This window comes from Aspergillus multicolor (assembly GCF_047715735.1).
Source record: "Aspergillus multicolor strain CBS 133.54 unplaced genomic scaffold BDW74scaffold_37, whole genome shotgun sequence".
NCBI classification, from domain to species: Eukaryota; Fungi; Ascomycota; class Eurotiomycetes; order Eurotiales; family Aspergillaceae; genus Aspergillus; species Aspergillus multicolor.
The window spans coordinates 1-22210 of record NW_027395988.1 but is presented as its reverse complement, the minus strand read 5'-3'; the positions used below and the strand labels follow the sequence as shown (position 1 = coordinate 22210).

Genomic DNA, 22210 nt, shown 5'->3' with positions numbered 1-22210 from the left:
GGAGTAGCCCTCCCACGCCCACCGATGTAGTCCTGCAGGCGCTGCACATGCACGGTTGCAACGTACGCAGCTCATCCTTGGCTCCTTGACTGGCTAAACCTAGTTCGCACAGCACAGTTGTGGAGCATAGTGGACTGCTCCCATCCATGTGGTGTAGTGTGGGTGGTCCCTGTGTGTTGGCGGACAGGGCAGTCCCCAGTTATCTTCCGATTTGTTTTCTTTGGCGCCCTGCTGCGATTTGCCGATGAGAGACAAACCAGGTCATGCTGAAACTTAGGATGCTTTGTTTTTGACCATATTCAGCAGGCGAACGGGGATTACTATGGAAGTTGTACGCAGGGAGTGTGTATGGATGGATGGTTGCTTCGGCGGATGTGGGGTTGTACAGTACGCCCGACTTATTGCATGCAGATATACTACGATGCTACAGTACAATGTCTGGGTCCATGCGATGCTGAATCAAGGAAGTGATGAAGATGATCTTCTGTTCTTCTTTTCAGATGGGTGAAGTATGGAGACCTCTCGTCCGGGCTTCCTGGAGCAGAAATCCCGGTACCTACAGTAGTATAGGTCCATGTCATGCCACGTCCATACACTTCATAGCTTCATAACCGCGAAAGTGAGGCTAGCAGTAAGGAGATTTTCTGCAGCGGGTTACTTACGAGATCCTATCACTCGAATATGGAGTTAGTTCCTTACTCGTAGCTCGTGGGTTGCACGTTTGATCGAATGCAAGGCAAAATTGCCGCCTTAACATCGCCCTGTATGTATGCGTTAGTGCAGCACGGGGCATCATCTTATCTCCAGCATTCTATGAGTGTTATTGGCTAGTTTGCCTCTTAATGACCAGGTCCGGGCGCCGTCAGCTGTAGCTGATCTTGGGAGCTTGAGCTCAGGCACCCTGCTACTCTCTCGTCTCTTCAACCTGTTTTGGAAGGGCGTTCGCTATCTGCAAACCATTCCACGCAGCCTGACTTGCAGTTTTCTGGGTGGACTCGGCATCTTTGTCGGTTGTATTCTGGTAGAAGTTAGGCAGCGAAGGCGAAAATACCTCAGAGAGTAAGGTTTCACGTCCAACATGTGCCTTGGTCATGGTGGGGTAAGATGGAACTATGAAGTATTTCCTGCATTAGCGATAATGGCGCAGTGCCCACTGCTCTGCGTTGAGTCAACCCGCGACAGCCGCAAGCGATAAACGAAGATGAAGGCCATCTGACTAACAGTGGGCAATAACTGGTTCAGGGTAGCATCGATCGGTGAGTCTTGGGTGAGGCGGGGTTGGTGCTCTGTTTGGTGCTGATTGACACGGAGCCAGTCTCTATGCTAACGGTGTGTTCTACAGACTACCCCCACTGCGCCGAGTATACACCGAGCAGTACCTGTAGTTCTACTAGTTGGAAAATGGGTTGTAGAAGTGAAAGCAGTTGCTGGATCAGAAAACCGATAGCATTCTATCGTCTTTTGCGCTACGAACAACGAAGGCAATATCATCCGCTCTCATCATACATCATCGTCATCTCTCATCACTTCCGCCCGCTCGTCGTGTGCTCGAAGAGTATTCAATATTTAGTTCTTCTGTAGTGGGCAAATAGTTAGCAACGTTGAGCAAGCAGCACGTAGACGTGGTATGTACAGGGCAGTTGCACTGGCCGGCAGGGCACTGGCAAGAAGCACCGCAAGAGCAACCGTGAGCTGTAGAAGGCAGCATTAGCATAGCACTCGTCTCAAAGGTCCTTATGCTGGCATGGCTATATAATTCGTGCAAGATCCCGGGCAAGTAATCCGAGCACTGGCAGTGCACTGACAGGGATGAGGATCTACCCCGCCATGACCCCGCCAGCGATGCAATGCAGGAAAACAAGCTGGCCAGCAGCAGTAGCGGCAGCATAACAGCAAGCAGGCAACGTACACATTGTGGATATAGGTGGTGTTCAAGAAAGAGTTTCTTGGGTTTCTGGTGTTGTGACCGTGGTCTTTTATGAGATTTGTGGAATCAAGAGGTGTTGGAGGAGGGAAGAGCGGCGGGGTCCAGCATCGGGTATTTATAGGCAGACGGCGGCCCTGGCCCCTGCGACATTTCCGCGCCGGATCGAAATGTGAGCAGATTTCTGCAAGTGGGCGGATCGCTGGCTTTTTGGAAGCCAACTGGAGCAATCCGTTTACTGAGCAATTGTTCTTACGGCCATGTAGAGGGCGTGAGGGCTTTGCCTCCCAGGAGCCAGAGTGGTATGTTTCGCTGCTGATGGGCTAGGCTGTGTCGCTAACGAAGCATGTAAGACCAGGTATAAGATACATTAATCCGAGATTAACAGCGACTACATATCTGCTAGTCCTCGTTCTATCAAGGTGGCGGAATGAGCCGCACTGTATCGTGTCTATGTGCCAAAGTAGCACAGCAGGTGCTTTTCCAGTCTGCCAACAATGTGCTGAACCTCTGCCACTGCACGGCATGCCGAACGGTTACTGGGCAGATCTGTACTTCGTACTATCTTCTTCGAGAAGAACCTCAGCTTGGCGGCCTCGAGAAGTACCAACAGTCAGACTCGCTCACCCGCTACTTTTGTGGGACCTGCGGTTCGCATGTTTTTGCCCACGATATCTATACGGGGCGCTTTCTCGTCTCATCAGGACTGATAAACAATCCACCACAAACCGAGACTATCCGACACTGGGGAGTCACTGATACACGAGACGATGGCTTGTTATCCTTCCTGCCTGGCGACGCGGCTGAAGCAAGTGCGTTATGTTGGGTCTCCAGTCAAGCTGCGGCTGCAAGGACCGAAAAGCTCAGCTCAAATCGCGATCAACTTCTGGCTAAGTGTCACTGCGGGGGTATAGAGTTCTATATCACTCGCCCGGACTCAACCTCCGAGAACCCATGGTCTCCTTGGCCGGACCTCCTCGTCCCATACAACTCCGATGCCTCTGCGGAGAATGAAGAGGATGTGAAGTGGTGGTTGCGCGCTGGGAAAACTAAGTATCTGGCGGGAACATGCGCTTGTCGGTCATGTCGCCTGGCCAGCGGTTTCCCCATCCAGACCTGGGCATTCATTCCGAAGTCCAATATCTTGACTGGACAGGGATCGGAGCTAACTTTCGACGCCGATACTATGAAGCGATATGAGAGTTCCCCGCAAATCTACCGGGAGTATTGTAGCCGCTGCGGAGCGTCAGTTTTCTGGCACTGCGAGAAGAGGCCACTCCTCATCGACGTAAGCGTTGGCCTCCTTCATGCGGAGAGTGGCCTCAGAGCTGAAAAGTGGCTTCATTGGGCTACAGGGCGAACCAGTTTTGCTGAGATGGCAGTAGACAAGTCACTAATCCAGGGTTTGGAACTTGGACTGGGTAGATCAGGAGGCTTGTAGTATCCAACATGTCCAGCATTCCGCTGAAAATAGAACAAAGCCGACCACTGCATTGAGAATGAATGACATAGTGTCGATCTGATACGCGTTAGCGTTTTATGCTATTCTTCACCGCCCTCGGTCAAAGGCTCCCAGAGTTCATTTTCTGCCGCAAGAAAGAAGCAAAAAACTGGCGATAGCGGACCGTGGTCGCACTTTCTTCCCGCGAACTGCCTGAAGCTTCCGTTAACACACAAGTTGTCTCTATGCTCGCATCTTCCTGAACCACCAAACGTATTTTTATCATAGCTAGCAATGCCCCCGCCGGCATACGAGTTTCGAGGCGGCGGTCAACGGCCGTCGCACCATCCGAGGCATGAATTCACCTTCCGGTACCAGCGCCCGGGAACCTCAGAAAGGCCGCTTTTGCGGTCGCGTCGGGAGGCGACCCCAGAACAACTTGTCGCTGATGAGGCCGGAAACGAGAAGCCGGCGATGAGATTTGCCCGGCTTGAAAATCTGAGTGACAGCGAAGAAGCGGAAATGGACTTGTCTTCCGACGACGAAGGAGCGCATCCACGCAAAAAACGCGCGTTGGAGAGCAAAGCATCCTCGGGCACGCCTGTCGAGGCGAAGCCTGTTCCGAAATGGTCCAATCCCGATCCATACACTGCGCTGCCGCCTCCCGACGAGAGTCAGACCAAGAAGATCGACGTCGTTAAGCTCATCAGAAAAGCTCGTCTCGCGGCCAGTGCTCAACCTGCAAAAACGGATGCTGTCGTATCGAACGAGGACTTCATTTCCTTGGCTGGCTTGGTGGACGAGAATGAAACGAACAACGCACCAGAGAACGCTCCTAAGGGACCCAGGCGCCAGCTGGAAGGAAGTGATCCAGCACTTGGGAATCGGAAGAGAACACATGATGATGAGATCAAGGGGCCGGCGAGAACAATGGGTGGAAAGCTTGTCAGTCGATACTACAACGATGGCTCTATCATAGATGAATGGCGGTTGCGTCCTTCTGAAAAGGGAACTCCTTGGATGAATTTTCTGCCACAGACGCTGGATATGGTAAATCCGGGGGCAAGGTATATGCAATCCTCTCTGCAATGATGCAAGATAAGCTAACGCATGCAGATTCCACGACGAAATCCTGAACTTCTATCACTGGGCCAAGCCTGTGCAGTACGAACAGATTGTGCGGCAAGACCTAGTGAACAGGCTCCAGGCTGCATTTCAGAGTCGCTATCACGGAGTGGAAATTCATGCATTTGGCTCCTTCGCCTCGGGCTTATATCTTCCCAACGCTGATATCGATCTCGTCCTCCTTTCAACCAGCTTTAGGCGTTCCGGAGTCAAGGCATTTGGCGAGAGAAAGGGACAAATCTATGCTTTCTCTGCCTTCCTTAAAAACCAAAACATTGCTGTTCCCGGGTCCGTGGAAACGATCGCACACGCCCGTGTACCTATTCTAAAATTTGTGGACAAATTGACTGGGCTTAAAGTTGACTTATCATTTGACAACGACAGCGGGCTCATTGCGAACAGGACGTTCCAGCAATGGAAATCAGAATACCCTGCGATGCCCGTCATCGTGTCGGTGATCAAGCAGTTTCTACTGCTTCGTGGGCTCAATGAGGTTGCTACTGGCGGGTTAGGAGGATTTTCGATCACCTGTCTCGTTACTAGTCTCCTGCAACACATGCCTCATGCCAATCTCTATCCGAACCTGGGGGAAGTTCTCATGGCGTTCTTCCACTTTTATGGGAAACAGTTCGACTTTGAAACCGTTGGGATCCGAATGAACCCCCCTGGTTACTTTAACAAGGTGCGTAATCACTTTATTGTCCCGCACCACGCACTCGCTGATTGAGAATTCAGAGGGTGTATGGAGTCTACAAGGCCAACAATGGCTCTCGTCTTTCGATAGAAGATCCCAATAACCCTGATAATGATATCTCTGGCGGGACCCGTGAGATTGCATTGATTTTCAAGTCCTTCTCGGAAGCATATCGCCTATTGAAGGACCGCTTGGTTTCCATGGCGCTATCCGAAAGGCCCAACGAAAGTGTCCTGGGTACAATAATTGCTGCGAACTTCGATGAGTACACAGAACTTCGATGGCAGCTCCGCGAAGTTTTTGATACTGATCCCAGATTCGCTCATCTCCGCAAGCCTCTCACGCCTCCCCCGCCTCCTTACAGTCCTCCCCTGCCTAGTGAACCGGCCCCGGCCCCGCCGCCTCCTTCCTCCAAACCTCATCCGCTCCCGGCCAAGCCTTCAACGGCCGCCAAAAAGACTAAGGACACCAAGGACGTTAAGGAAACGAAAGAGAAATTGACGAAACTGCAGAAGAAAAAGCAGGCGTCAAAAGACCGCGCTGCTCGATTGAAGCGACTACGTCCAGACATCCAAAGAATACCACTCTCTATCAGCAACGACGAAGCCCTCAAGCTCGGCGGGTACAAGACCCAGTCTGAAATGGATAAGGATCTTATTATGCGAGAGAAAGGGGTCATAGCGATCAACTGATCCCAGCGATGCGCGCATGGTAAGCTGGTTATGAACTTTGAAGTTCTTGTGCGCTTAGTCTGTGTTTCTATTGTCGACGAAATCACAAAAAAGAGACATGCACCATGTCCCAAATGTTGAAGGCATGTTTGGAGTTAAGACCACTCATTGAGAGGCCCGGGCTGTACTGGATGTGTCTTTTCCATTTTCCTATTTTGTGGGCCATGTATTTTACGTTAGCATCAGATACCCCTTTGTTATGGTGTTAGGATTTTGTCACGGGAGATTATGCGTTCAGGCCCTGGCCTGAAGTTCCGGTTGTTCTAGTGCATCTGAGGACTTTGTTCTACCTACTTACTTCACAGTACCTACTCATGGGGTTTATTTTTAGCCATGGCCTTTGTGTGCTCTTTTGGTTGCTCTATCCCGGATGGTACCTAGTGACCTGTACTCGGGTTACCTCGGATGTTTTCAGCAGTCGACACCACTGCGAATGCCAGGCTGCATCACATGTGGTGAGGGATGTTCGGAGATGTATCGCCAACTACTTACCTCAAGTTGCTTTTCTCCTTACGTTACCAATTTCTCCTCACTGACGTGCCCGCAGGGGTTTCGGATCAGGCAACACAGGTTAACCTATATGGTCGTGTTTTTTTGCGTCGGACATCGTCAAGGACGATAATATGAGTGAGCTAGATGACAATCCAATTGGTACAGTCCCTGGAGACTCCACGTCTCTATGATCTTTTCACTTTCTCATCAAGGGGTCGCTATATGCGATTTCTTGGAGAGGATCGTGAGGATTGCATTCGCCAGAATGGACTCCATTCTCATTTCGAACACCTGATAGAGGCATAGTTTTACAGCTGATGTTCCACGTTTTACTCAGAACAGTGAGGCATTTATGGTGGACTTATCTACAAAGTTTCGAGCCCATAACTGTCTCACGAAAGATTATGCTGGTGGAATTAACCAGGTAAGATATGTCTAGATAGTGCGAACGAGCAATCATCGCCACCGCCGTTTATTTATAATACATCGAGATATGAGAGCGGAGAATAGTGTATGGGAGGAAGAAAGTAGTATATCAACAGTCAACAACAGCCGCAGCCCGTCCTCCGCCTGGAATCCTTTGGTTCGAAACGCTCACTTTTGGCATGTTCGGCTCGAAGTACCGTCGGATCGGAGTCGAAACGCATGTCCAGTGGAGGCGAGTGGCGTAATCAAAAGATATCACGGGATGAAAACTGGGTAGACAGCGAAGTCTAGGTTTCCCAACCAATGCTCAAGTCACCAAAACGGAAGAAAAACGCCATGCTATGCCGCGAAACCTCGAGTCGGGAGGAGAAATAAAACAAAACATCGAGGGTGCAAGCCTCATCGTATCGATCATTCACCGGTCCTTGTAAACCTTCGGCTTCCACCCATCCTTTAACTCCTTCTCCTGCGCCGCATGCCTCTCTGCCTGTCGAACCTCCATCTCTATCCGCTCGCGCGCGCGGAGGATCTTACTTTGCAAGTAAAAGCTGCCTCCCTTTTGCGGGTCGTTCATGTCAAAGAGTTTCTTGAACCGTTCCATCACCTGCTCCAGGTTCGCTTCGCCAGCTTGCGGGGGCTTGACGTTCAGGATCTTGCATGCCTCGTCGAGGGTGAGGCCCGAGGAGGCCGCGGAGCCGCCGACGGCCTTGCCGGTCTTCTGTTGGTATTTCGAGGCTGCGGAGGCTTGTTTGTAGGCTTCGGCGAAGGCGCGGCCGAAGACGCGGGCGCCTGTTACGACGACTTGGGTTACGATCCGGTGGGCCTGGGAGGTTTAGTACGCGGTTCTCTCATGCGCGGTTGGGTGATGCGGGACGGGAGAAGAGGAGGGGACAGAGCGGCTTTCAGGGTGGAACGGCGGGATTGACATACCATCTTTATAAAGCGAAAGACTAGACCCAGCTATGGAAATGGATGGGCAGGAAGGTGAGGTTTGGTGGTCTGCAGTTGGATGGCGATGGACAGACGGAGCTGGAGGTTTGGCCGGAGGGAAAAATTCGGAGCGCGAGACCGGCTTCGATCGATTTGCCAAGACCGAGACCGAAGTACGATCAAACAACATACACACTGTCCAGATGCACGGGTTATAGGTCTGGGTTTTATTATGGGACTTAGACTCTGAATGTCAATATCTAGATTCGCTTGCCATCTATCATGATCCTCATGATTCTCCTCATGATGTCCTAGATCATGGTATAAGCTCAACTCGGCAGAATCCATCACAGATCACATGCCCAAAAGCTTCACCTGCACCGCGGGTCGCCCATCGCGATCTTCTTCTCCCCCGCAGTCCAGCTCTGCCTCCATCGTGTGCTCTTCCGGGGATTTTCTTGCGAGTACTTCTCCTTTCCCTTTCCCTTTCCCTCCCTCTCTTCCCCTTCTTCCCTTCACCGCCCGCGATGACCTTGCTGGTTGCATATGACGTTTCTGTTGGATGGCAGCACTCGGTATGTAGAATCGGATGGAATAAAACGCATCTTTCTTTTGCATCTACGCTCGGACCACGCTTGGACAGCTTTGCAATGTAACGGTTGATACTAACGACTCGCAGAAGATATCCCGTGGATAGATTCCATGGCCCCGTCAACGCACCTCAACGACCATGCTGACTCTCAGCCGCCGACGGTCGCCGCTTTCTCGCCCACCACGATCTCCGGTTCATCATTGACATCAAGGCAACGCTCTAGCATCATCGTGCATCGCAAGTCTCCGCTCCTTGTAGCCACTCCGCCGCCGGTCACTCGGGCACTAGCCTATTCATACCCATTCATTTTACCGCTGAATACGCTCGTTGGCTTGTTGACATGGACGACGGGCGATTCGTATTACAGCTTCCTCCTTGTCGCCACGTTCTGGGCGGTCATTCTCTACGGCGATGCGATTATTCTTTGGGCCGGGCCGCTTCTTGTGGTCGTCGGGCTGATTCTCGGGATGTACTGGAGGCGGTACTCTCCTTTATCGACTAGGGCTTTTTCAACGGGGAAGCATAACCAGTCGGCGGCATCAGAGGGCTCTGCGCATCGGCATGACAGCCTTGACGAAATTGTCGAGGCGATGAGGACCTTCACTACTCGATGCAATATCCTCCTCGAACCACTTGTGGAACTCACGGACTTCTTGTCGACTCAGAGGACAGCCACCTCTGCGACTACACGGCCCGCGCTCACTACTCTATTTGTCCGGATTCTTTTCGTTACACCAATATGGATCGCCCTAACCCTGCCTCCGGTTTACCTCATCACTACTCGCCGCGTCATTATGATCGTAGGCACGCTTATCCTTACTTATCATTCGCGAACAGCGAGAGTTTGCCGCGTCATTCTCTGGAGGTCTCTCACAATCCGCCGACTATGCGCTTTGATTACAGGTCTGTCGTTTGATTTGGATGGGGTCAAGACTCATATCCAGACTCATGGACACGCTGCGAACATCGCCACTAGGCGCCGCGGAGACTCGTCAGGTGTTCGTTTTACCTTTATTCTTTATGAAAATCAACGTCGCTGGCTAGGTATTGGCTGGACGTACTCCCTGTTTCCGTCCGAGCGCGCCGCATGGACGGATGAGCATTTAAACCCAGTTCCCTCAAAGAGCGAATTCGACCTTCCTGAGGTGCAGAGCGGAAACGCAAAGTGGCGATGGGTTGAGGGCAGTGAATGGCATATCGACGGAGCCGATGATGATGAATCTGACTGCAAAGCTTCCGATGGTGGCGGTTGGATCTATTACGACAATAAGGTGGGCACTCAATTATGATCCGTATGTATCAATATCCTAACTGCTGCAGTGGAATGACGGCCGTCGCGGTCTAGATGGATGGGATCGCTACACTCGCCGCAGAAAGTGGTATAGGGACGCTGAGCTCGTGGAAATCACAGCAGATGGCAAGCCCCTAGACGCACCATCCGCCTTAACCCAGGCCCTGGCGCAAGAAATCGAGAAGAGCAAGACCGGCAGTGGCAACTCCGACGTCGATGCCTCCACAGTCGACGCAGATTCCGTGAGTCTCGCCCCGTCCACAGCCTCCAGCAAGGCCCGACGACGACGTTGGTTCGGAGGATCCTCCAACTCGAAAAGTGTAAGCGACAGCAAAAACAGCAGCACCACCTCTGTTCCACAGCCCGCCCAGCCAAACTTTACCGCAGACCATGGAAACGCGAAAATAACCTCTTCTTCTGCCATTAGTACTAGCTTCAACAACAACAACACCTCGTTAAGGAATGCTACATCAAGGCCTGTGAGCCTCTCGAAGACACGAAGGCTGTCTGGTCTCTCAGGGACTAATTCGGGCCATGGCACTGGGAGTCCACATGGAAGTAGCACGGTTGCTAGCGACAGCCTTAGTCTCCGGGACAAGGAGCTTTCGGATGCACAGGATCGGTTAGACAGGTGGGGATCCAGGGCTACGGGAGGGACGGAGAGGGCGGAGAGGGAGTTAGGGCTTGGAGACGAAGTGAATATGGGGTTGAGCTGAGTTGAGCTACCTAAGAGGAAGTTTGATACCCTGAGTTGAGAATGTGTTCCTAAGGGATTCTTGTTTTATTCTTTTTTGCTTTCTGTATTCTGTCCTGCCGGGAATGGCATGACATCTATATTCTAAATCTTGGTTCTGACACGTAGTATGTGTAGTGTAGCTAATGTACAGGCACCTCGTGGGGTTCGTCTAATTATTCATCATTCATTTCAGATGGCCGGCTACCTCGCTCGTAAATGCCAAGGTAACTGGGTATCACGCAAGAATCAAATCCCACCCCAATCCATCAAGCACATCAACCCAATGCGCCTTCCTATTTCCCGCGGCCCCATGCTTACTAGAACGCCCCCAAACCAGCCCCAACACCTCCTTTGCCCTTTTCACATTCCCGATCCCAAAGTTTCTCTCGACAATGCTCAGCATATCCAAGACAAACCGTCTATCGTCCTGGCTGTCTGTCTCGCAACCAGCAATGAAGAGTGGGAATGTCAGCGCCGAGAATTCGCAATTTTTGTCAATCGGGTGGGCTTTTAGGCGCGCGAGGAGAGATGATATAGCGCTGGTTTTGGATATTGATATGTGGTGTGCCGATTTCCTGTCTGGATTTAGCGAGGATGGGTATGTTCGCTCTAGGACAGAGTGAAGGTAGATGTATGCGGCGTCGCGGAAGGACTCTGCTACCAAGCGCAGGCGGGAGAGGGTAGTTTGTGTTATGCCCTTAGGAACGAGGTAGGTTGTTTTAGTGGAGGTCCATGTGTGGAGGAGGTTGTCTCTATAAGTGACAGCATTAGCTTGCCTTGCTTTCTTACCCGGGTTCTCGTTCACTTCGACAGGGTCACATACATCTTATCGACTTCAAGCCCTAAGGCTAGCGGGTCTGAAGCCAAACGAGGCAGATCTGCTATCCGCGCGCACGTTTTGATAATCTCCTCCGTATATCCAATGTAGATATCTAGCTTGCGGGGCTTGATGATGTCGAAGCCCGGCAAAGGCGGTTCGAGTAGGTTTCTTCGGTTGGTTAGTTTAGCTAGACTATTTGCGTAGACAAAACTATGTAAATTAGTGAGTTGGACAATGTGCAGGGATGGGATGGAAGACCGTACAGTCCTCGTATAAACTCGGCAGTATCTGGTGTAAGTTGGGTGATTCCTCCCCGAGAGACGACCAGCGTTTGCAGAGCATCCAGATGCACAGCCCACTGCTTCACGCTACCGCGGACAATCTCATACTTGCAAAGGAGAGAAACGGCGAGAATAGCGTCATCTGGAACAGAGCTCCCCTGGGAAGCCGCCAGTGTTGTTCTTAGACCACGCATTGTGTCGATGTAGTAGTTAGCCCCTTCGTTCTCGGCAGACCAGCTGTAATGAGCACGATTTGAGAAATGGACTGCGGACAGGGCACATAGGGCGTTCATGAGGAGAGGCGATGAGAGTGCTCTTGGGATTATCAATGACCGGAGAGGATTCTCGTCGCTTTCTAGATTAGCTAGGAGCTTTGAGCCTTGTTCCATGTGGTATTGGAGGTAGTGGGTGTCGAGGTTGGAGAGGTGGCTGATCAGTCGGGAGGGTGTTGGGGAAGCCACTTGAACTGCCTCTACAGGTTGGTGGCTGCCAACGAAAACAAGATCTTTGTTTTCTGACTCAAAGGCGTCATCTTGCTCTGTGGGCGGTGTCGAGGCCACAGATTTATGGTCTGCCGCTGAGAAGGTCTGCTCAAATATCTCTGACGGGACAGTTGAACCAACTGACGGAGCAGGCGATGAACTCAGTCCGCGGTATTTAACCGGTCCGGTGTTCTGGAAAACCTGATGCGCTGGCCCTAAAGGAGCTGTCCATAGCGAGCTATATCCCTCACAGGTCAAGCCCAACCTTGTGCAGTTATGACAGCTATTCTATGTCAGTTGGTGGGCTTTGAGCAGCGGATAGGGTTTGTACCTAGGTTTACCCTCGTCGCAACGCTTCCTCCGCCTTTTGCATGTAAGACACCCGGACCGAGTCCAGTTTCCTCCTTGCCTTCTGCATCTTCTTTTGGTGGGAGGACCATCATTCTCTAAAGGAGTGACCGCACCAGAGCGGCCCATTCTTTGCAGGCAGATATAGTTCGGAGACGAACCGAGATGTCAACAAGGGACTAGTACGGCTGGGGTAATAAGCCCCTGATGATGCATTATATGGAGAATAGTCTCCCAAATAAAGCAGCCGGTAAAATTGACGAGATCATTGCATCAAGATTGCCTGCAGACTCGAGCTGGCTCGAGGGAGTGGGTGGCGCTAAGCCTTTTCCGGAAAGAGTTGCGCCGGGGTCCTCCAGGCTCGCCAAGACTGGGGATACCTTCTCTTCTTCCTCTCATGCTCTCGCCGATATCTACATCACTTGAACGACGTGAGAGTCTATAAAGCAAGACACCATGGCCGAGCAAGGTAGGCGTCTTCTGCCGCTAGGTAACAGGGCTATACTGCAGCAGGCTGATCAACTAACCTGCAGCAGCTACACCGTATCTCCGTGGCGGCATACAACGTCAACCGCAGTGGTTCAGCGTCCGCCTGCCCGTTATCATGCAGTGTTACCCCAAAGCTCGACGCGATGATTATTGATAAGCGGCTCAAGCTCATGTGCCAACCTGCGACTCTGTAGGTTGTTCGATTGTCGTCTACTTAGACGCGACCCCACAATGGCGCTAGCCGTGACCTTCCCTATTAGGCAGGTCCATCCAGATCTATCGCGCTCCCATCTTTATCGTCCATGGCCGATGGCGAAGATGACACTACTTAAGCCGCCATAACTCCTCTCAAGAGACATGAAATCCGGTCTCATTCTGATTCATCATTGTTTCCTACCTCTCTTTCATACTCAATACATCTCTTTCCACTCATCACAATGTCTCCAGCACAAGGGCAGTCAGTCCCTCACCCATTCGACCCTCTTACACCCCAAGAGATCCGTCTAGGTCTTCGCATTTTACAGTCAGCATTTCCCGGCGTTCAGCTTCGGATAAACCGAATCGACCTCCAGGAGCCTATCAAAAGAGAAGTTATTCCCTATGTCGAGGCAGAGCGACTTGGGAAGCCTCTACCCCAAAAGCCAGCTCGTCTACTCTACGCATACTTTCACCGTCTCGACACAGGAGCATGCTGCAAGGCTTTGCTCAATGCTGACAATGCATCCGTTGTCTACGCCAAAGAGTTACCAGCTGGAATCCAGGTACCCATTATCCCTCGTTATATTGTGATTTATTGCTGATAACTCTAGGTACCCATGGATGTGGATGAGATTACAGACATCGAGAAGCTTTGCATGGAGCACCCAGCAGTGCTGGCCGAGATCGAGAAGTTGAAGCTTCCCGAGGGAGTTACGGTATGCAATGATCCTTGGATGTATGGAACCGACGACGTGAATGAGACTCGTCGCCTCTTTCAGTGCTTTATGTACATCATGTCTGTGGACCACCCTGAAAACAACCATTACTCCATCCCTTGCAAGTTCTCTCCCGTTTTCGACGGCCATACCCGCGAGTTGGTCAGAATGGACTACCTGCCGGGAGGCTCCGACACCCAGACAGTTGAGACGCAACCCTGGAAGCCAGTCGAATCTATACAATATGCACATGACCTCTTGGATGAGCCTCTCCGCACCGACCTCAAGCCTTACATTGTCCAACAACCGGAAGGTGCCTCGTTCTCGGTAGAAGGGAACAAGGTCCACTGGCAGAAGTGGCGTTTCCGAGTTGGATTCAATAACCGCGATGGCTTGGTCCTCTACAATCTTACCTACGACAACCGCAACGTTCTCTACCGGCTTTCTGTGTCTGAGATGACCGTGCCGTATGGAGGTAAGTCCGGGCCATGGCCAGCTGTACGGAATATGCTTGGAACCTCACTGATGTGACAGATCCTCGAGCACCGTACCACAGAAAGCAGGCTTTTGATGTTGGAGATGTGGGATTTGGCCTAAATGCGAACCAGCTCTCCCTAGGATGTGACTGTCTAGGCCACATCAAGTATTTTGACGGCTACCGAGCCGACTCCAAAGGCCAACCGGTTCTTCTGAAGAACATTATCTGCATGCATGAGCAGGACAATGGACTTCAACACAAGCATACCAATTACAGATCAGGAGCAGCTACCGTGGTCCGTAATCGTCAGCTTGTTCTCCAAATGATCTGTACTGTGGCCAACTATGAGTACATCTTTGCCTATATTCTTGATCAGGCAGCAAATATTGAACTCGAAATTCGCGCAACGGGTATCTTGTCGACAGTGCCTTTTGACAACACGAATGGAGAGACAGTCAAATGGGGCACCAATGTCGGCCCAGGTGTCATGGCGCCTTTCCACCAACACATGTTTTCCCTGCGCGTCGATCCTGCTATTGATGGCTTCAAGAATACTGTCTATTATCAAGACAGTGTTCCCCTCCCAGCTGATGAAAACAATCCGTACTTGGTCGGGTACACTACGGAAGAGACCACCATTGACAAATCGAGCACCGCTAACACTGACATCAACCGACACCGAGTTTTTAAAATCCGTAACGATAATGTTATCAACCCCATCACCTATAAGCCTGTGGCATACAAGCTTCAGGCCGCGCCCAGCCAGATGCTTATCATGCCCAAGCATGCCATTGGCTATCAGCGAGCGGAATTCGCCTCCAAACCAATCTGGGTCACCAAGTACCAAGACGACGAACTATACGCCGCCGGCGAGTTTACCAATCAAAGCAAATGTGCTAGCGGCGTGGAGACATGGGTGCAGAGACAAGACAACACGGAGAACGAAGACGTTGTCTTGTGGCACAGTAAGTCCATTACCCTTGTACCCATCTTTTCCCTATCTTTCTGGCCGGCTACCACATTACCCATCAGCAAATATGGCTTTCAGCCGGAAACTAATCTTTATATCAGCCTTTGGTCTCACTCATAATCCTCGTATTGAGGACTTCCCGGTCATGCCCATGGAGCGCATTAGCGTCATGCTCAAGCCAGACGGCTTCTTTACCAAGAACCCGGCATTGGATGTGCCTCAGTCAACGCAAAGCTTCAACAAGTCCACCCTCCACCCGGAGTCATGCTGTGAATCGGTAAAGAGCAAGATATAGGTGCTGCTTGTGGCCGAGGTTTACTTATACAATGATACCTATTTTGCTCCGTCTTTTCTCGATTACCCCAGGTGTGAACGACATTTGAGCCAATTCGGCATTTCCTGCGCTTTTACGGTCCTCTCTTTGTCTCAATCATTCGCCGTGCACCAAGGGACGTCCGCTTTACCTGTATATAGGTCTAATCTTACTCCTATCAAGCACATACGACCACAGGGTGTGGAGAACAGGGCTTCCCGTCCGCTCAGCCGTACTTAAGCCACACGCCGGCTGGTTAGTAGTATGGTGGGTGACCACATGCGAATCCCAGCTGTTGTATGTTTTTGTTTCTCTTTTTGTTGGGTCATGGGCGAAAAAATGCATTTGTCCATGGCCTGGTTGGACGCGGATTGCTTTATCCATTATACCCCAATGAATATTGTTTCTCGGATGCTGGAGAGCAGGCCAGTGTTCGAGTAAGCGTTTTGGCTCGCAGTTCTATTTTCATTTGGTGCATGGCCACTTGATGTTCTAGGCACCTTTCGCAGGGGAGTGTCCTTGTCTGCCAATCAGCCGTAAAGCCATCGCAAAATATTCCTTACTGCACCCCGTTCTGTCTCTGCTGGTGGTTTGGCGGATGATGACAGTTACTTTCTTATGGGTGTTTTGGTGGCATTGCTATGGGATCCGTACCCTCTACCGTGCATACTACCCTCTACCCTGCATACCGGCCATGGCAGTACTTGATACTTCCAGGTTGACCATGAATGTACCGCTAGAGGTGGCATATTGCTCGCTCATGTCGGTCATAGCTTGCTAAGGAGATACTCTAATCGTTGCAGGTGGAATTTGTATAGTCTTGGATCTTGAGCACTGGTGGCAAGATTAACAGGAACGAAAGAAAATACCGCAGGTGCGCATACTACTGTACGATCCGGGGGATGCTGGCATCCCGACCATGTCTGGTTTGGACGACTTTAGGGTTCTTTCTAGTGGTAGCTGCCCAGCTCGTGGGAAAGCCCGTACATTCATTCTCAACATCTTGCTAAGGGGTATAGGACTCTGTGTTATATGCTCGTCTTGTAAGTATGAGTGCAGCTACAGCCTACCTAGTCGCCCAGCCTAGGGAATCTGGCTGCTGGCTTGCATCTTTCTGGTTTTCTCCGCAGTTAGGGCATGTGAAGGCAACGACAGTCCATGGCCAAAGTCGAGGGTTCGACCCTTCTGAGTCCATCTTTCTGCAGTCGCAGGGACCTCGCTAATCTATGGTGCCAAATTGACAGCGGGCAAGAGCAGCCGACAGCTTTCCTTGTTCCCTTTCTACTTAACCACCGGCGGGTCAACGCAGCCACATCCCGTTCCTCGGATCCATCTCCACTCCCGCCCACGCTCCACCACCCCCATCCCAACCACAAAAACCGATATTCCAGCAACAAAAACACAAAAAGATGGTCCCAGAGGGGGTCGAACCCTCGACTTTGGCGTTATTAGCACCACACTCTAACCAACTGAGTTATGGAACCGTTTCTTGTTGGATTGTCGGGTGCTCTTTGTTACTATGAGCCTAACATAGCCATTTGCCAAGTCAGAAATAACTACCGGCTTATTAATTCTACATATTCTGATGAGACACCAACTGTACTAATCCAGATCTATTTATATTAGTAGTAAGAGAGGGGAAATATGAGGGCACAGGAGGTACCAAGATATGTGGTTAGGGTTAGGGAGTTAGGGTTGTTGGGTTGTTGGCCGGTACGATCATGGCCACGACACGATATATATGTGCGTGTGCAATGCACTACAGCATTGATACATACATATCCAGCCAGACAGAAGAGAGAACGCCAGTCAGACACAGAAAAGTTCGAAAAGTAGCAACATGGAAAATTGAACCGTGGCCGGACCGCATCCACCTCAGCCTCGCACCAGGATCAGGAAGAGACTAAGGAACACCCGCAGGGGCCGACTATATTATGCTACGCAAGCGACGCAGCCTAGTATAAATAGCTTGACACTGACATCAAGCTACGTCTTGACGCTTCTCGAGCACTAGAAAACAACTCGACAAGAAAATTAAAATCAACCATGGGCTTCCCAACATTCTGCTACAACCAACTCCTCGTCACCCCGACAGTCCCCACAGCCTCCTTCGGCGGCCAAACAGCTATAATCACCGGCGCAAACACCGGCCTTGGACTCGAAACAGCACGACACATTGCCCGACTTGGGGGAAGCAAGGTCATCCTCGCCGTGCGCAACCTGGCCGCTGGGGAAGTCGCCGCGAAGGACATCGAGCGAACGACAGGCTGTGCACCCGGAACATGCGAAGTATGGCACCTGGATCTCGCAAGTGCGCAATCAACGTTGAAGTTTGCAGAGCGCGCAAAGGGACTGCAGAGAATCGACACCCTCGTCCTCAATGCAGCCGTCGCAACGAAGATCTTCTGCCTCGCTGAAGGCGGATATGAGCGGTCCGTGACCGTCAACACAATAAACCACTTCCTCCTCGCGCTTCTTCTCCTTCCCCAAGCCCGAAAAACAGGAATAAACCATCCCAATCGCCCAACACCACCGCACATCACCGTCCTAACAAGCCAAGTCCACGCCTGGCCCGACTTCCCGCAATCCACAGACCCGCGCGGGATATTCGCCGCACTAAGCGACAAGACCACAGCACGAATGGACGAGCGGTACCCCATCACCAAGCTGCTGAATGTCTACTTCACACAGGAACTCGTCGAGCAACTGCGCACAGAGACCGGCGAGGTCCCTGTGATCATCAACATGCTGGACACGGGCTTCTGCCATTCGGAGCTCTCGCGCGAGAACCGGGGGATTGAAGAGTTTGGGTTTAATATTTTCAAAGCCATTTTTGCGAGGCGGGAGGAGGTGGGCGCGCGGACGACGGTTACGGCTGCGAGTGCGGGGGTTGAGACGCATGGGAGGTATATGGTTAATGGGCTTGTTGCGGATGAGGCGTTGTCTGAGAGGGTTTATAATGGCGAGGGGAGGAGGATTCAGAAGAGGTTGTGGGGGGAGTTTGTGGATATTGTTGAGGGGGTTAAGCCTGGGGTTACGGCGGAGTTTATGTTATGACGACAGTGCAATATGAACTTTTGTACATACAGTTTAGATAACTAAAAGAGGGGTGTGGTTATCTCTCATAATCTCGAACAGTCCGCGTCCCCGTCTCCGGATTGTCATACTCGCGATGAACATGCCGACTCCCATCCTCCCTCCTCACAACATCCCTCGCCTGAAAAACCCCATCCTCCGTCATCCTCTCTCGATGATGCCGATATCCCCCAGAACCAGTGGCATAATCCAGGACCTGATCATACGCCCCACTCTCAGGGTCATAAACCGTGCTCCCCTCCCCATTATCAAAGGACGTAGTCTTCACACGGAGATCCACGTCCCCATCCTCATCGCCGTAAACGTAGGGGTCTGCGTCGTCATCCAGGTCCAGGTCTGTATTGACCGGATCACGGCTAGACGGCTGGTCTGGGTACGAGTACCCCTCGTAGGAATAGACATCTGGGTCGTTGTCTCCTGCTTCGGGGGCGTGAGCGTAGGCTGGGCCATGGTCGGGGTCGGGGATTCGTGAGAAGCGCTGGGTGAATTTGGGGTGGGCGGTTTCGACGTGCGTGAAGGTGTGGTAGTTGGAGGTGGATGTGGCTTGGTTACCGGACATTGCGATGATAATTTGATCGGGTTTTTGCTGGTTTGTTGTATTAATCCAACCATACCCCCATAATCATGGGGTAGTGGACTACCATGGGTTATTTTATACGTGCCGTGGCGAGATGATGGAGATGTTACATATGTATGCATCACGACATGGATCTAGACATGGACATGGAGTCCCGGATCCCTGGGACGGATTAAGGTTGAGGCTGATGTCAACCTTGTCTGGACAATTGGTACAGTTAGGGTTACCGTTCACCCGCCCAGCCACGTGCCGAGAACCTATCAGCAAGCGACCAGTCACCCTAAGACCTCGCGCATAACCAGTTCGTTGCCTTGGAGGCCGAGTCATGTGTTAAAAGCAGGGTGGACCTGGTAAAACTGTTTCATAGTTATTAGGGCTACGTATTTGTGGGATTATTCGATACGACGGTGGCATACCTGCAGTTGCTGATACAGGATACGCATTACGCATGATGCATTCCACAGGCCCCGACTTCCTGCACATATGACGTGACTATGCATGAGTATCGTCTAAGAACTCTAAGTTAATCCGGGGCAGCTATAAATCTGTAGTTCGTCAAGTTTGAGACTCAACTACTAAGTCTAGTCCACAATTGCCGGAAAAAAATGTCAATGTCAATGCCAATACCAATACCAATGTCACACATCCTACTTCCGTTGAACAAGACGGTTCAAGACAAATGCCCGGTCCGAATAACAGTCGCAACCCCCTCAGACGCGCCCGCCATAACAGCAGTGGTCAGCGCTGCGTTCTCGAAGTATATCCCTCGCCTCGGGAGGCTTCCGGTCCCCATGACAGTTGACTATGACAGGCTATTAAGAGCACCCGGCTGCACTGTATTCATCCTCGTCGCTTCTCAGCGAGGGTCTGATTTTGGGTCTGGCCTTGGTCCAAGCACTACCAGCCCTGGCGACAGTGACAGCGACAATTCCAGTCCCAGCTCAACACCTAGCGCCAGGTCCGAATCAGGCGCAGTCTCTGAGTCCGAGGACGACTCCACGCCAAACAGCATCCTAGCTACAATGACCCTAAGAACAACCCCCAATAACACATTCCAAATCAACAACTTCGCCGTGTGCCCCGAGGCACAGGGGCGCGGGTACGCTCGTCTGCTGATCGAATTTGCATTGAACAAAGCGCACAGAACGGGAAGGGGTGCAGTTGAACTGTTCACGAACGAGGCATTCGAGGAGAATATTGGCATGTATAAGAAGTTGGGGTTTACGGAGCTGGGGAGGGGGTGTGATGGGTATAGGAAGGTTTACTTCCGGAAGGAGGTTTGATGGTCTCTGTCTCTGGGACTGCAGTTCCCTTTGGATAGGTGGTATTTCGTGCTTGGCCCAGTCTTTCCATGGCTCGTCAAGAGGCCATACCGTGCCTTCTTGCAGTTTGGGCCATGTCCGGTTGCGTTATGGTCGTGTATCCGAGCAGCAGATTTCGCTAGGGCCTGTCACGGGCATTGGGTGTCAGTGATATATATATCAGGGCGGGAAAGGCATCTTTTTGTAGACGCCAGTGAACCACCTGCAGGCATGTCGTAGCTCCCGGTTGAGTGTAACTTCGTCCCGGGCATGTAAAAAGAACAAATCAAATATATCCTTAACCCCGGCTAAGCGTCATAGCCACTTTCTGAGCATCTGCACGCAGTCAATGTTGACCCTAGAGGATAGAGAAGAAGCCTGGCGTCTCAAAAACCAAGCAATAGTTAAAAAGCAAAAAAGAAATGGTCCCAGAGGGGGTCGAACCCTCGACTTTGGCGTAACAATCGGATAATGGTTTATCCGGCCAGGCGGCTAATATTAGCACCACACTCTAACCAACTGAGTTATGGAACCGTTATTGTTGAAGAGCTGTTTTTGTTTTGCATCTATATAGCAACGTAAAGAGCAGCTTCTTCCAGCCAGGCCATTATTGGGGAATTTTGGATGATGTCGGAGGCCCAAAAAGTAATGACATGTACCCGGTACAGCCCACAGCTTATATAGCTCAAAAGAATTGAATTTTGAAGGGAGTTGAACGTTGGTTTACCCGTCTGGTGGTGACTGTTGACTGTTCACTGTTCAGGGGCCGGCGTGTGGGTAGCGGTGGAGGGCTGGAGGCCGGGGTCTCGCGGCTGGACCAGGGTCCAGTTAGTACCTGTAATTGCATCTGTCATCAGTAACTGCGCCATAAATGGTTTTAGGATATTACTCTTCCGTATCGACACACTCAGGATAGAAATACCGGATGTGAGTGAAATACACCCTGAAGAACCAAATGAGGGAGGGGAATGCATCGCCCAAGGCAGGAACCCCGACAGCTGACTAGCGTGATAAGCAGAGCCTGAACCAGGGCCTGAATACATCTGCAGCTCCCAAGCTGGCAAGCTAGAGGTTATTCCCTGGAAGTACCACCAGGTAAAGAGTATAAGTCACCCGAAAAAAGCGATGGTACTAAGACCACATAACCACCATGAATTGAGGGAAACTCATTGGTTCGAGGCCCTACCTGCCATAAACTATACGCCCGGATCCCTCACCCAACAACCTCTGGCATGAGTATAAGCTGGATATTTCCTGTCGCGCTAGCTAGCCTGTATGGCCATGAAAAATATATACTTGACATAAATATAAAAAAGAGTGACCTGGGCCAAGCTGCTCCCCGCAAAGAAAGTAGAACCCGGACATAGACGAAGGTCGCAGACCGTTTATGGCTTTTGCTAATAATGTCAAATAATTTCACTGCCGTCAATAAGCGGTTCCATAACTCAGTTGGTTAGAGTGTGGTGCTAATATTAGCCGCCTGGCCGGATAAACCATTATCCGATTGTTACGCCAAAGTCGAGGGTTCGACCCCCTCTGGGACCATTTTTTTCATTTTTTTTTTTTTTTTTCAATTTTCCGTGTTTCTTTTTGCCGCCGATTAGATACTGTATGTACCAAGGCTGCAATCAGCATATTTCCCCTTCCTGTGACCTGCATAGGCTATCTGAGACGTCGAATATTGCAGGCAAAGCCCGCCTTAGCTTGTTGTTTGTTGTCCTTTGACCCACTCATATCCCCCAGTAGCCCGGCCCTTGGA

The 22210-nt window shown here is 51.2% G+C and overlaps 10 protein-coding genes and 3 non-coding genes across 13 annotated transcripts; 7 read left to right on the top strand and 6 right to left on the bottom strand.

Moving 5' to 3' along the window:
- Nucleotides 1-1421: 1421 nt before the first annotated feature.
- Nucleotides 1422-2101, bottom strand: BDW74DRAFT_161516 (uncharacterized protein). The gene is made up of 2 exons (XM_073725800.1): nt 1910-2101; nt 1422-1692 (listed from the first exon to the last, which is right to left on the bottom strand). The coding sequence occupies exons 1-2, from the start codon at nt 1911-1913 to the stop codon at nt 1514-1516; spliced, it is 183 nt and encodes a 60-aa protein (XP_073579227.1). The 5' UTR covers nt 1914-2101; the 3' UTR covers nt 1422-1513.
- Nucleotides 2101-3459, top strand: BDW74DRAFT_161515 (GFA family protein). Its single transcript, XM_073725799.1, has 2 exons — nt 2101-2226; nt 2278-3459. Exon 2 carries the CDS (start codon nt 2355-2357, stop codon nt 3363-3365), a length of 1011 nt encoding a protein of 336 aa, XP_073579226.1. The 5' UTR covers nt 2101-2226; nt 2278-2354; the 3' UTR covers nt 3366-3459.
- An 18-nt stretch (nt 3460-3477) lies between these two features.
- On the top strand, nt 3478-6081 carry BDW74DRAFT_92917 (putative topoisomerase family protein TRF4). The gene is made up of 3 exons (XM_073734094.1): nt 3478-4432; nt 4482-5172; nt 5226-6081. Exons 1-3 carry the CDS (start codon nt 3660-3662, stop codon nt 5874-5876), a joined length of 2115 nt encoding a protein of 704 aa, XP_073579225.1. The 5' UTR covers nt 3478-3659; the 3' UTR covers nt 5877-6081.
- Nucleotides 6082-6799: 718 nt separating this feature from the next.
- On the bottom strand, nt 6800-7999 carry BDW74DRAFT_161511 (import motor complex subunit PAM16). The gene is made up of 2 exons (XM_073725798.1): nt 7764-7999; nt 6800-7656 (listed from the first exon to the last, which is right to left on the bottom strand). The coding sequence occupies exons 1-2, from the start codon at nt 7764-7766 to the stop codon at nt 7249-7251; spliced, it is 411 nt and encodes a 136-aa protein (XP_073579224.1). The 5' UTR covers nt 7767-7999; the 3' UTR covers nt 6800-7248.
- A 326-nt stretch (nt 8000-8325) lies between these two features.
- On the top strand, nt 8326-10362 carry BDW74DRAFT_188158 (PEX28-32 family peroxisomal membrane protein; the record flags this gene model as incomplete). The annotated part of the gene is made up of 3 exons (XM_073731657.1): nt 8326-8338; nt 8443-9626; nt 9676-10362. The coding sequence occupies 3 exons, from the start codon at nt 8326-8328 to the stop codon at nt 10360-10362; spliced, it is 1884 nt and encodes a 627-aa protein (XP_073579223.1).
- Nucleotides 10363-10617: 255 nt separating this feature from the next.
- Nucleotides 10618-12442, bottom strand: BDW74DRAFT_170699 (Zn(II)2Cys6 transcription factor; the record flags this gene model as incomplete). The annotated part of the gene is made up of 4 exons (XM_073727205.1): nt 10618-11134; nt 11206-11412; nt 11466-12248; nt 12297-12442. 4 exons carry the CDS (start codon nt 12440-12442, stop codon nt 10618-10620), a joined length of 1653 nt encoding a protein of 550 aa, XP_073579222.1.
- Nucleotides 12443-12939: 497 nt separating this feature from the next.
- On the top strand, nt 12940-15542 carry BDW74DRAFT_188154 (amine oxidase). The gene is made up of 4 exons (XM_073731656.1): nt 12940-13563; nt 13612-14191; nt 14251-15159; nt 15266-15542. The coding sequence occupies exons 1-4, from the start codon at nt 13240-13242 to the stop codon at nt 15457-15459; spliced, it is 2007 nt and encodes a 668-aa protein (XP_073579221.1). The 5' UTR covers nt 12940-13239; the 3' UTR covers nt 15460-15542.
- A 1345-nt stretch (nt 15543-16887) lies between these two features.
- Nucleotides 16888-16961, bottom strand: BDW74DRAFT_t195. The gene has a single exon. It is a non-coding gene; the product is annotated as a tRNA-Ile (tRNA).
- A 562-nt stretch (nt 16962-17523) lies between these two features.
- BDW74DRAFT_188151 (putative short-chain dehydrogenase/reductase family protein) lies at nt 17524-18534 on the top strand (the record flags this gene model as incomplete). The annotated part of the gene is made up of 1 exon (XM_073731655.1): nt 17524-18534. One exon carries the CDS (start codon nt 17524-17526, stop codon nt 18532-18534), a length of 1011 nt encoding a protein of 336 aa, XP_073579220.1.
- Nucleotides 18535-18592: 58 nt separating this feature from the next.
- BDW74DRAFT_182585 (uncharacterized protein) lies at nt 18593-19132 on the bottom strand (the record flags this gene model as incomplete). The annotated part of the gene is made up of 1 exon (XM_073730301.1): nt 18593-19132. One exon carries the CDS (start codon nt 19130-19132, stop codon nt 18593-18595), a length of 540 nt encoding a protein of 179 aa, XP_073579219.1.
- Nucleotides 19133-19709: 577 nt separating this feature from the next.
- On the top strand, nt 19710-20835 carry BDW74DRAFT_161501 (acyl-CoA N-acyltransferase). Its single transcript, XM_073725797.1, has one exon. The coding sequence runs from the start codon at nt 19756-19758 to the stop codon at nt 20431-20433; it is 678 nt and encodes a 225-aa protein (XP_073579218.1). The 5' UTR covers nt 19710-19755; the 3' UTR covers nt 20434-20835.
- Nucleotides 20836-20874: 39 nt separating this feature from the next.
- BDW74DRAFT_t194 lies at nt 20875-20985 on the bottom strand. Its single transcript has one exon. It is a non-coding gene; the product is annotated as a tRNA-Ile (tRNA).
- Nucleotides 20986-21885: 900 nt separating this feature from the next.
- Nucleotides 21886-21996, top strand: BDW74DRAFT_t196. Its single transcript has one exon. It is a non-coding gene; the product is annotated as a tRNA-Ile (tRNA).
- The last annotated feature ends 214 nt before the right edge of the window (nt 21997-22210 follow it).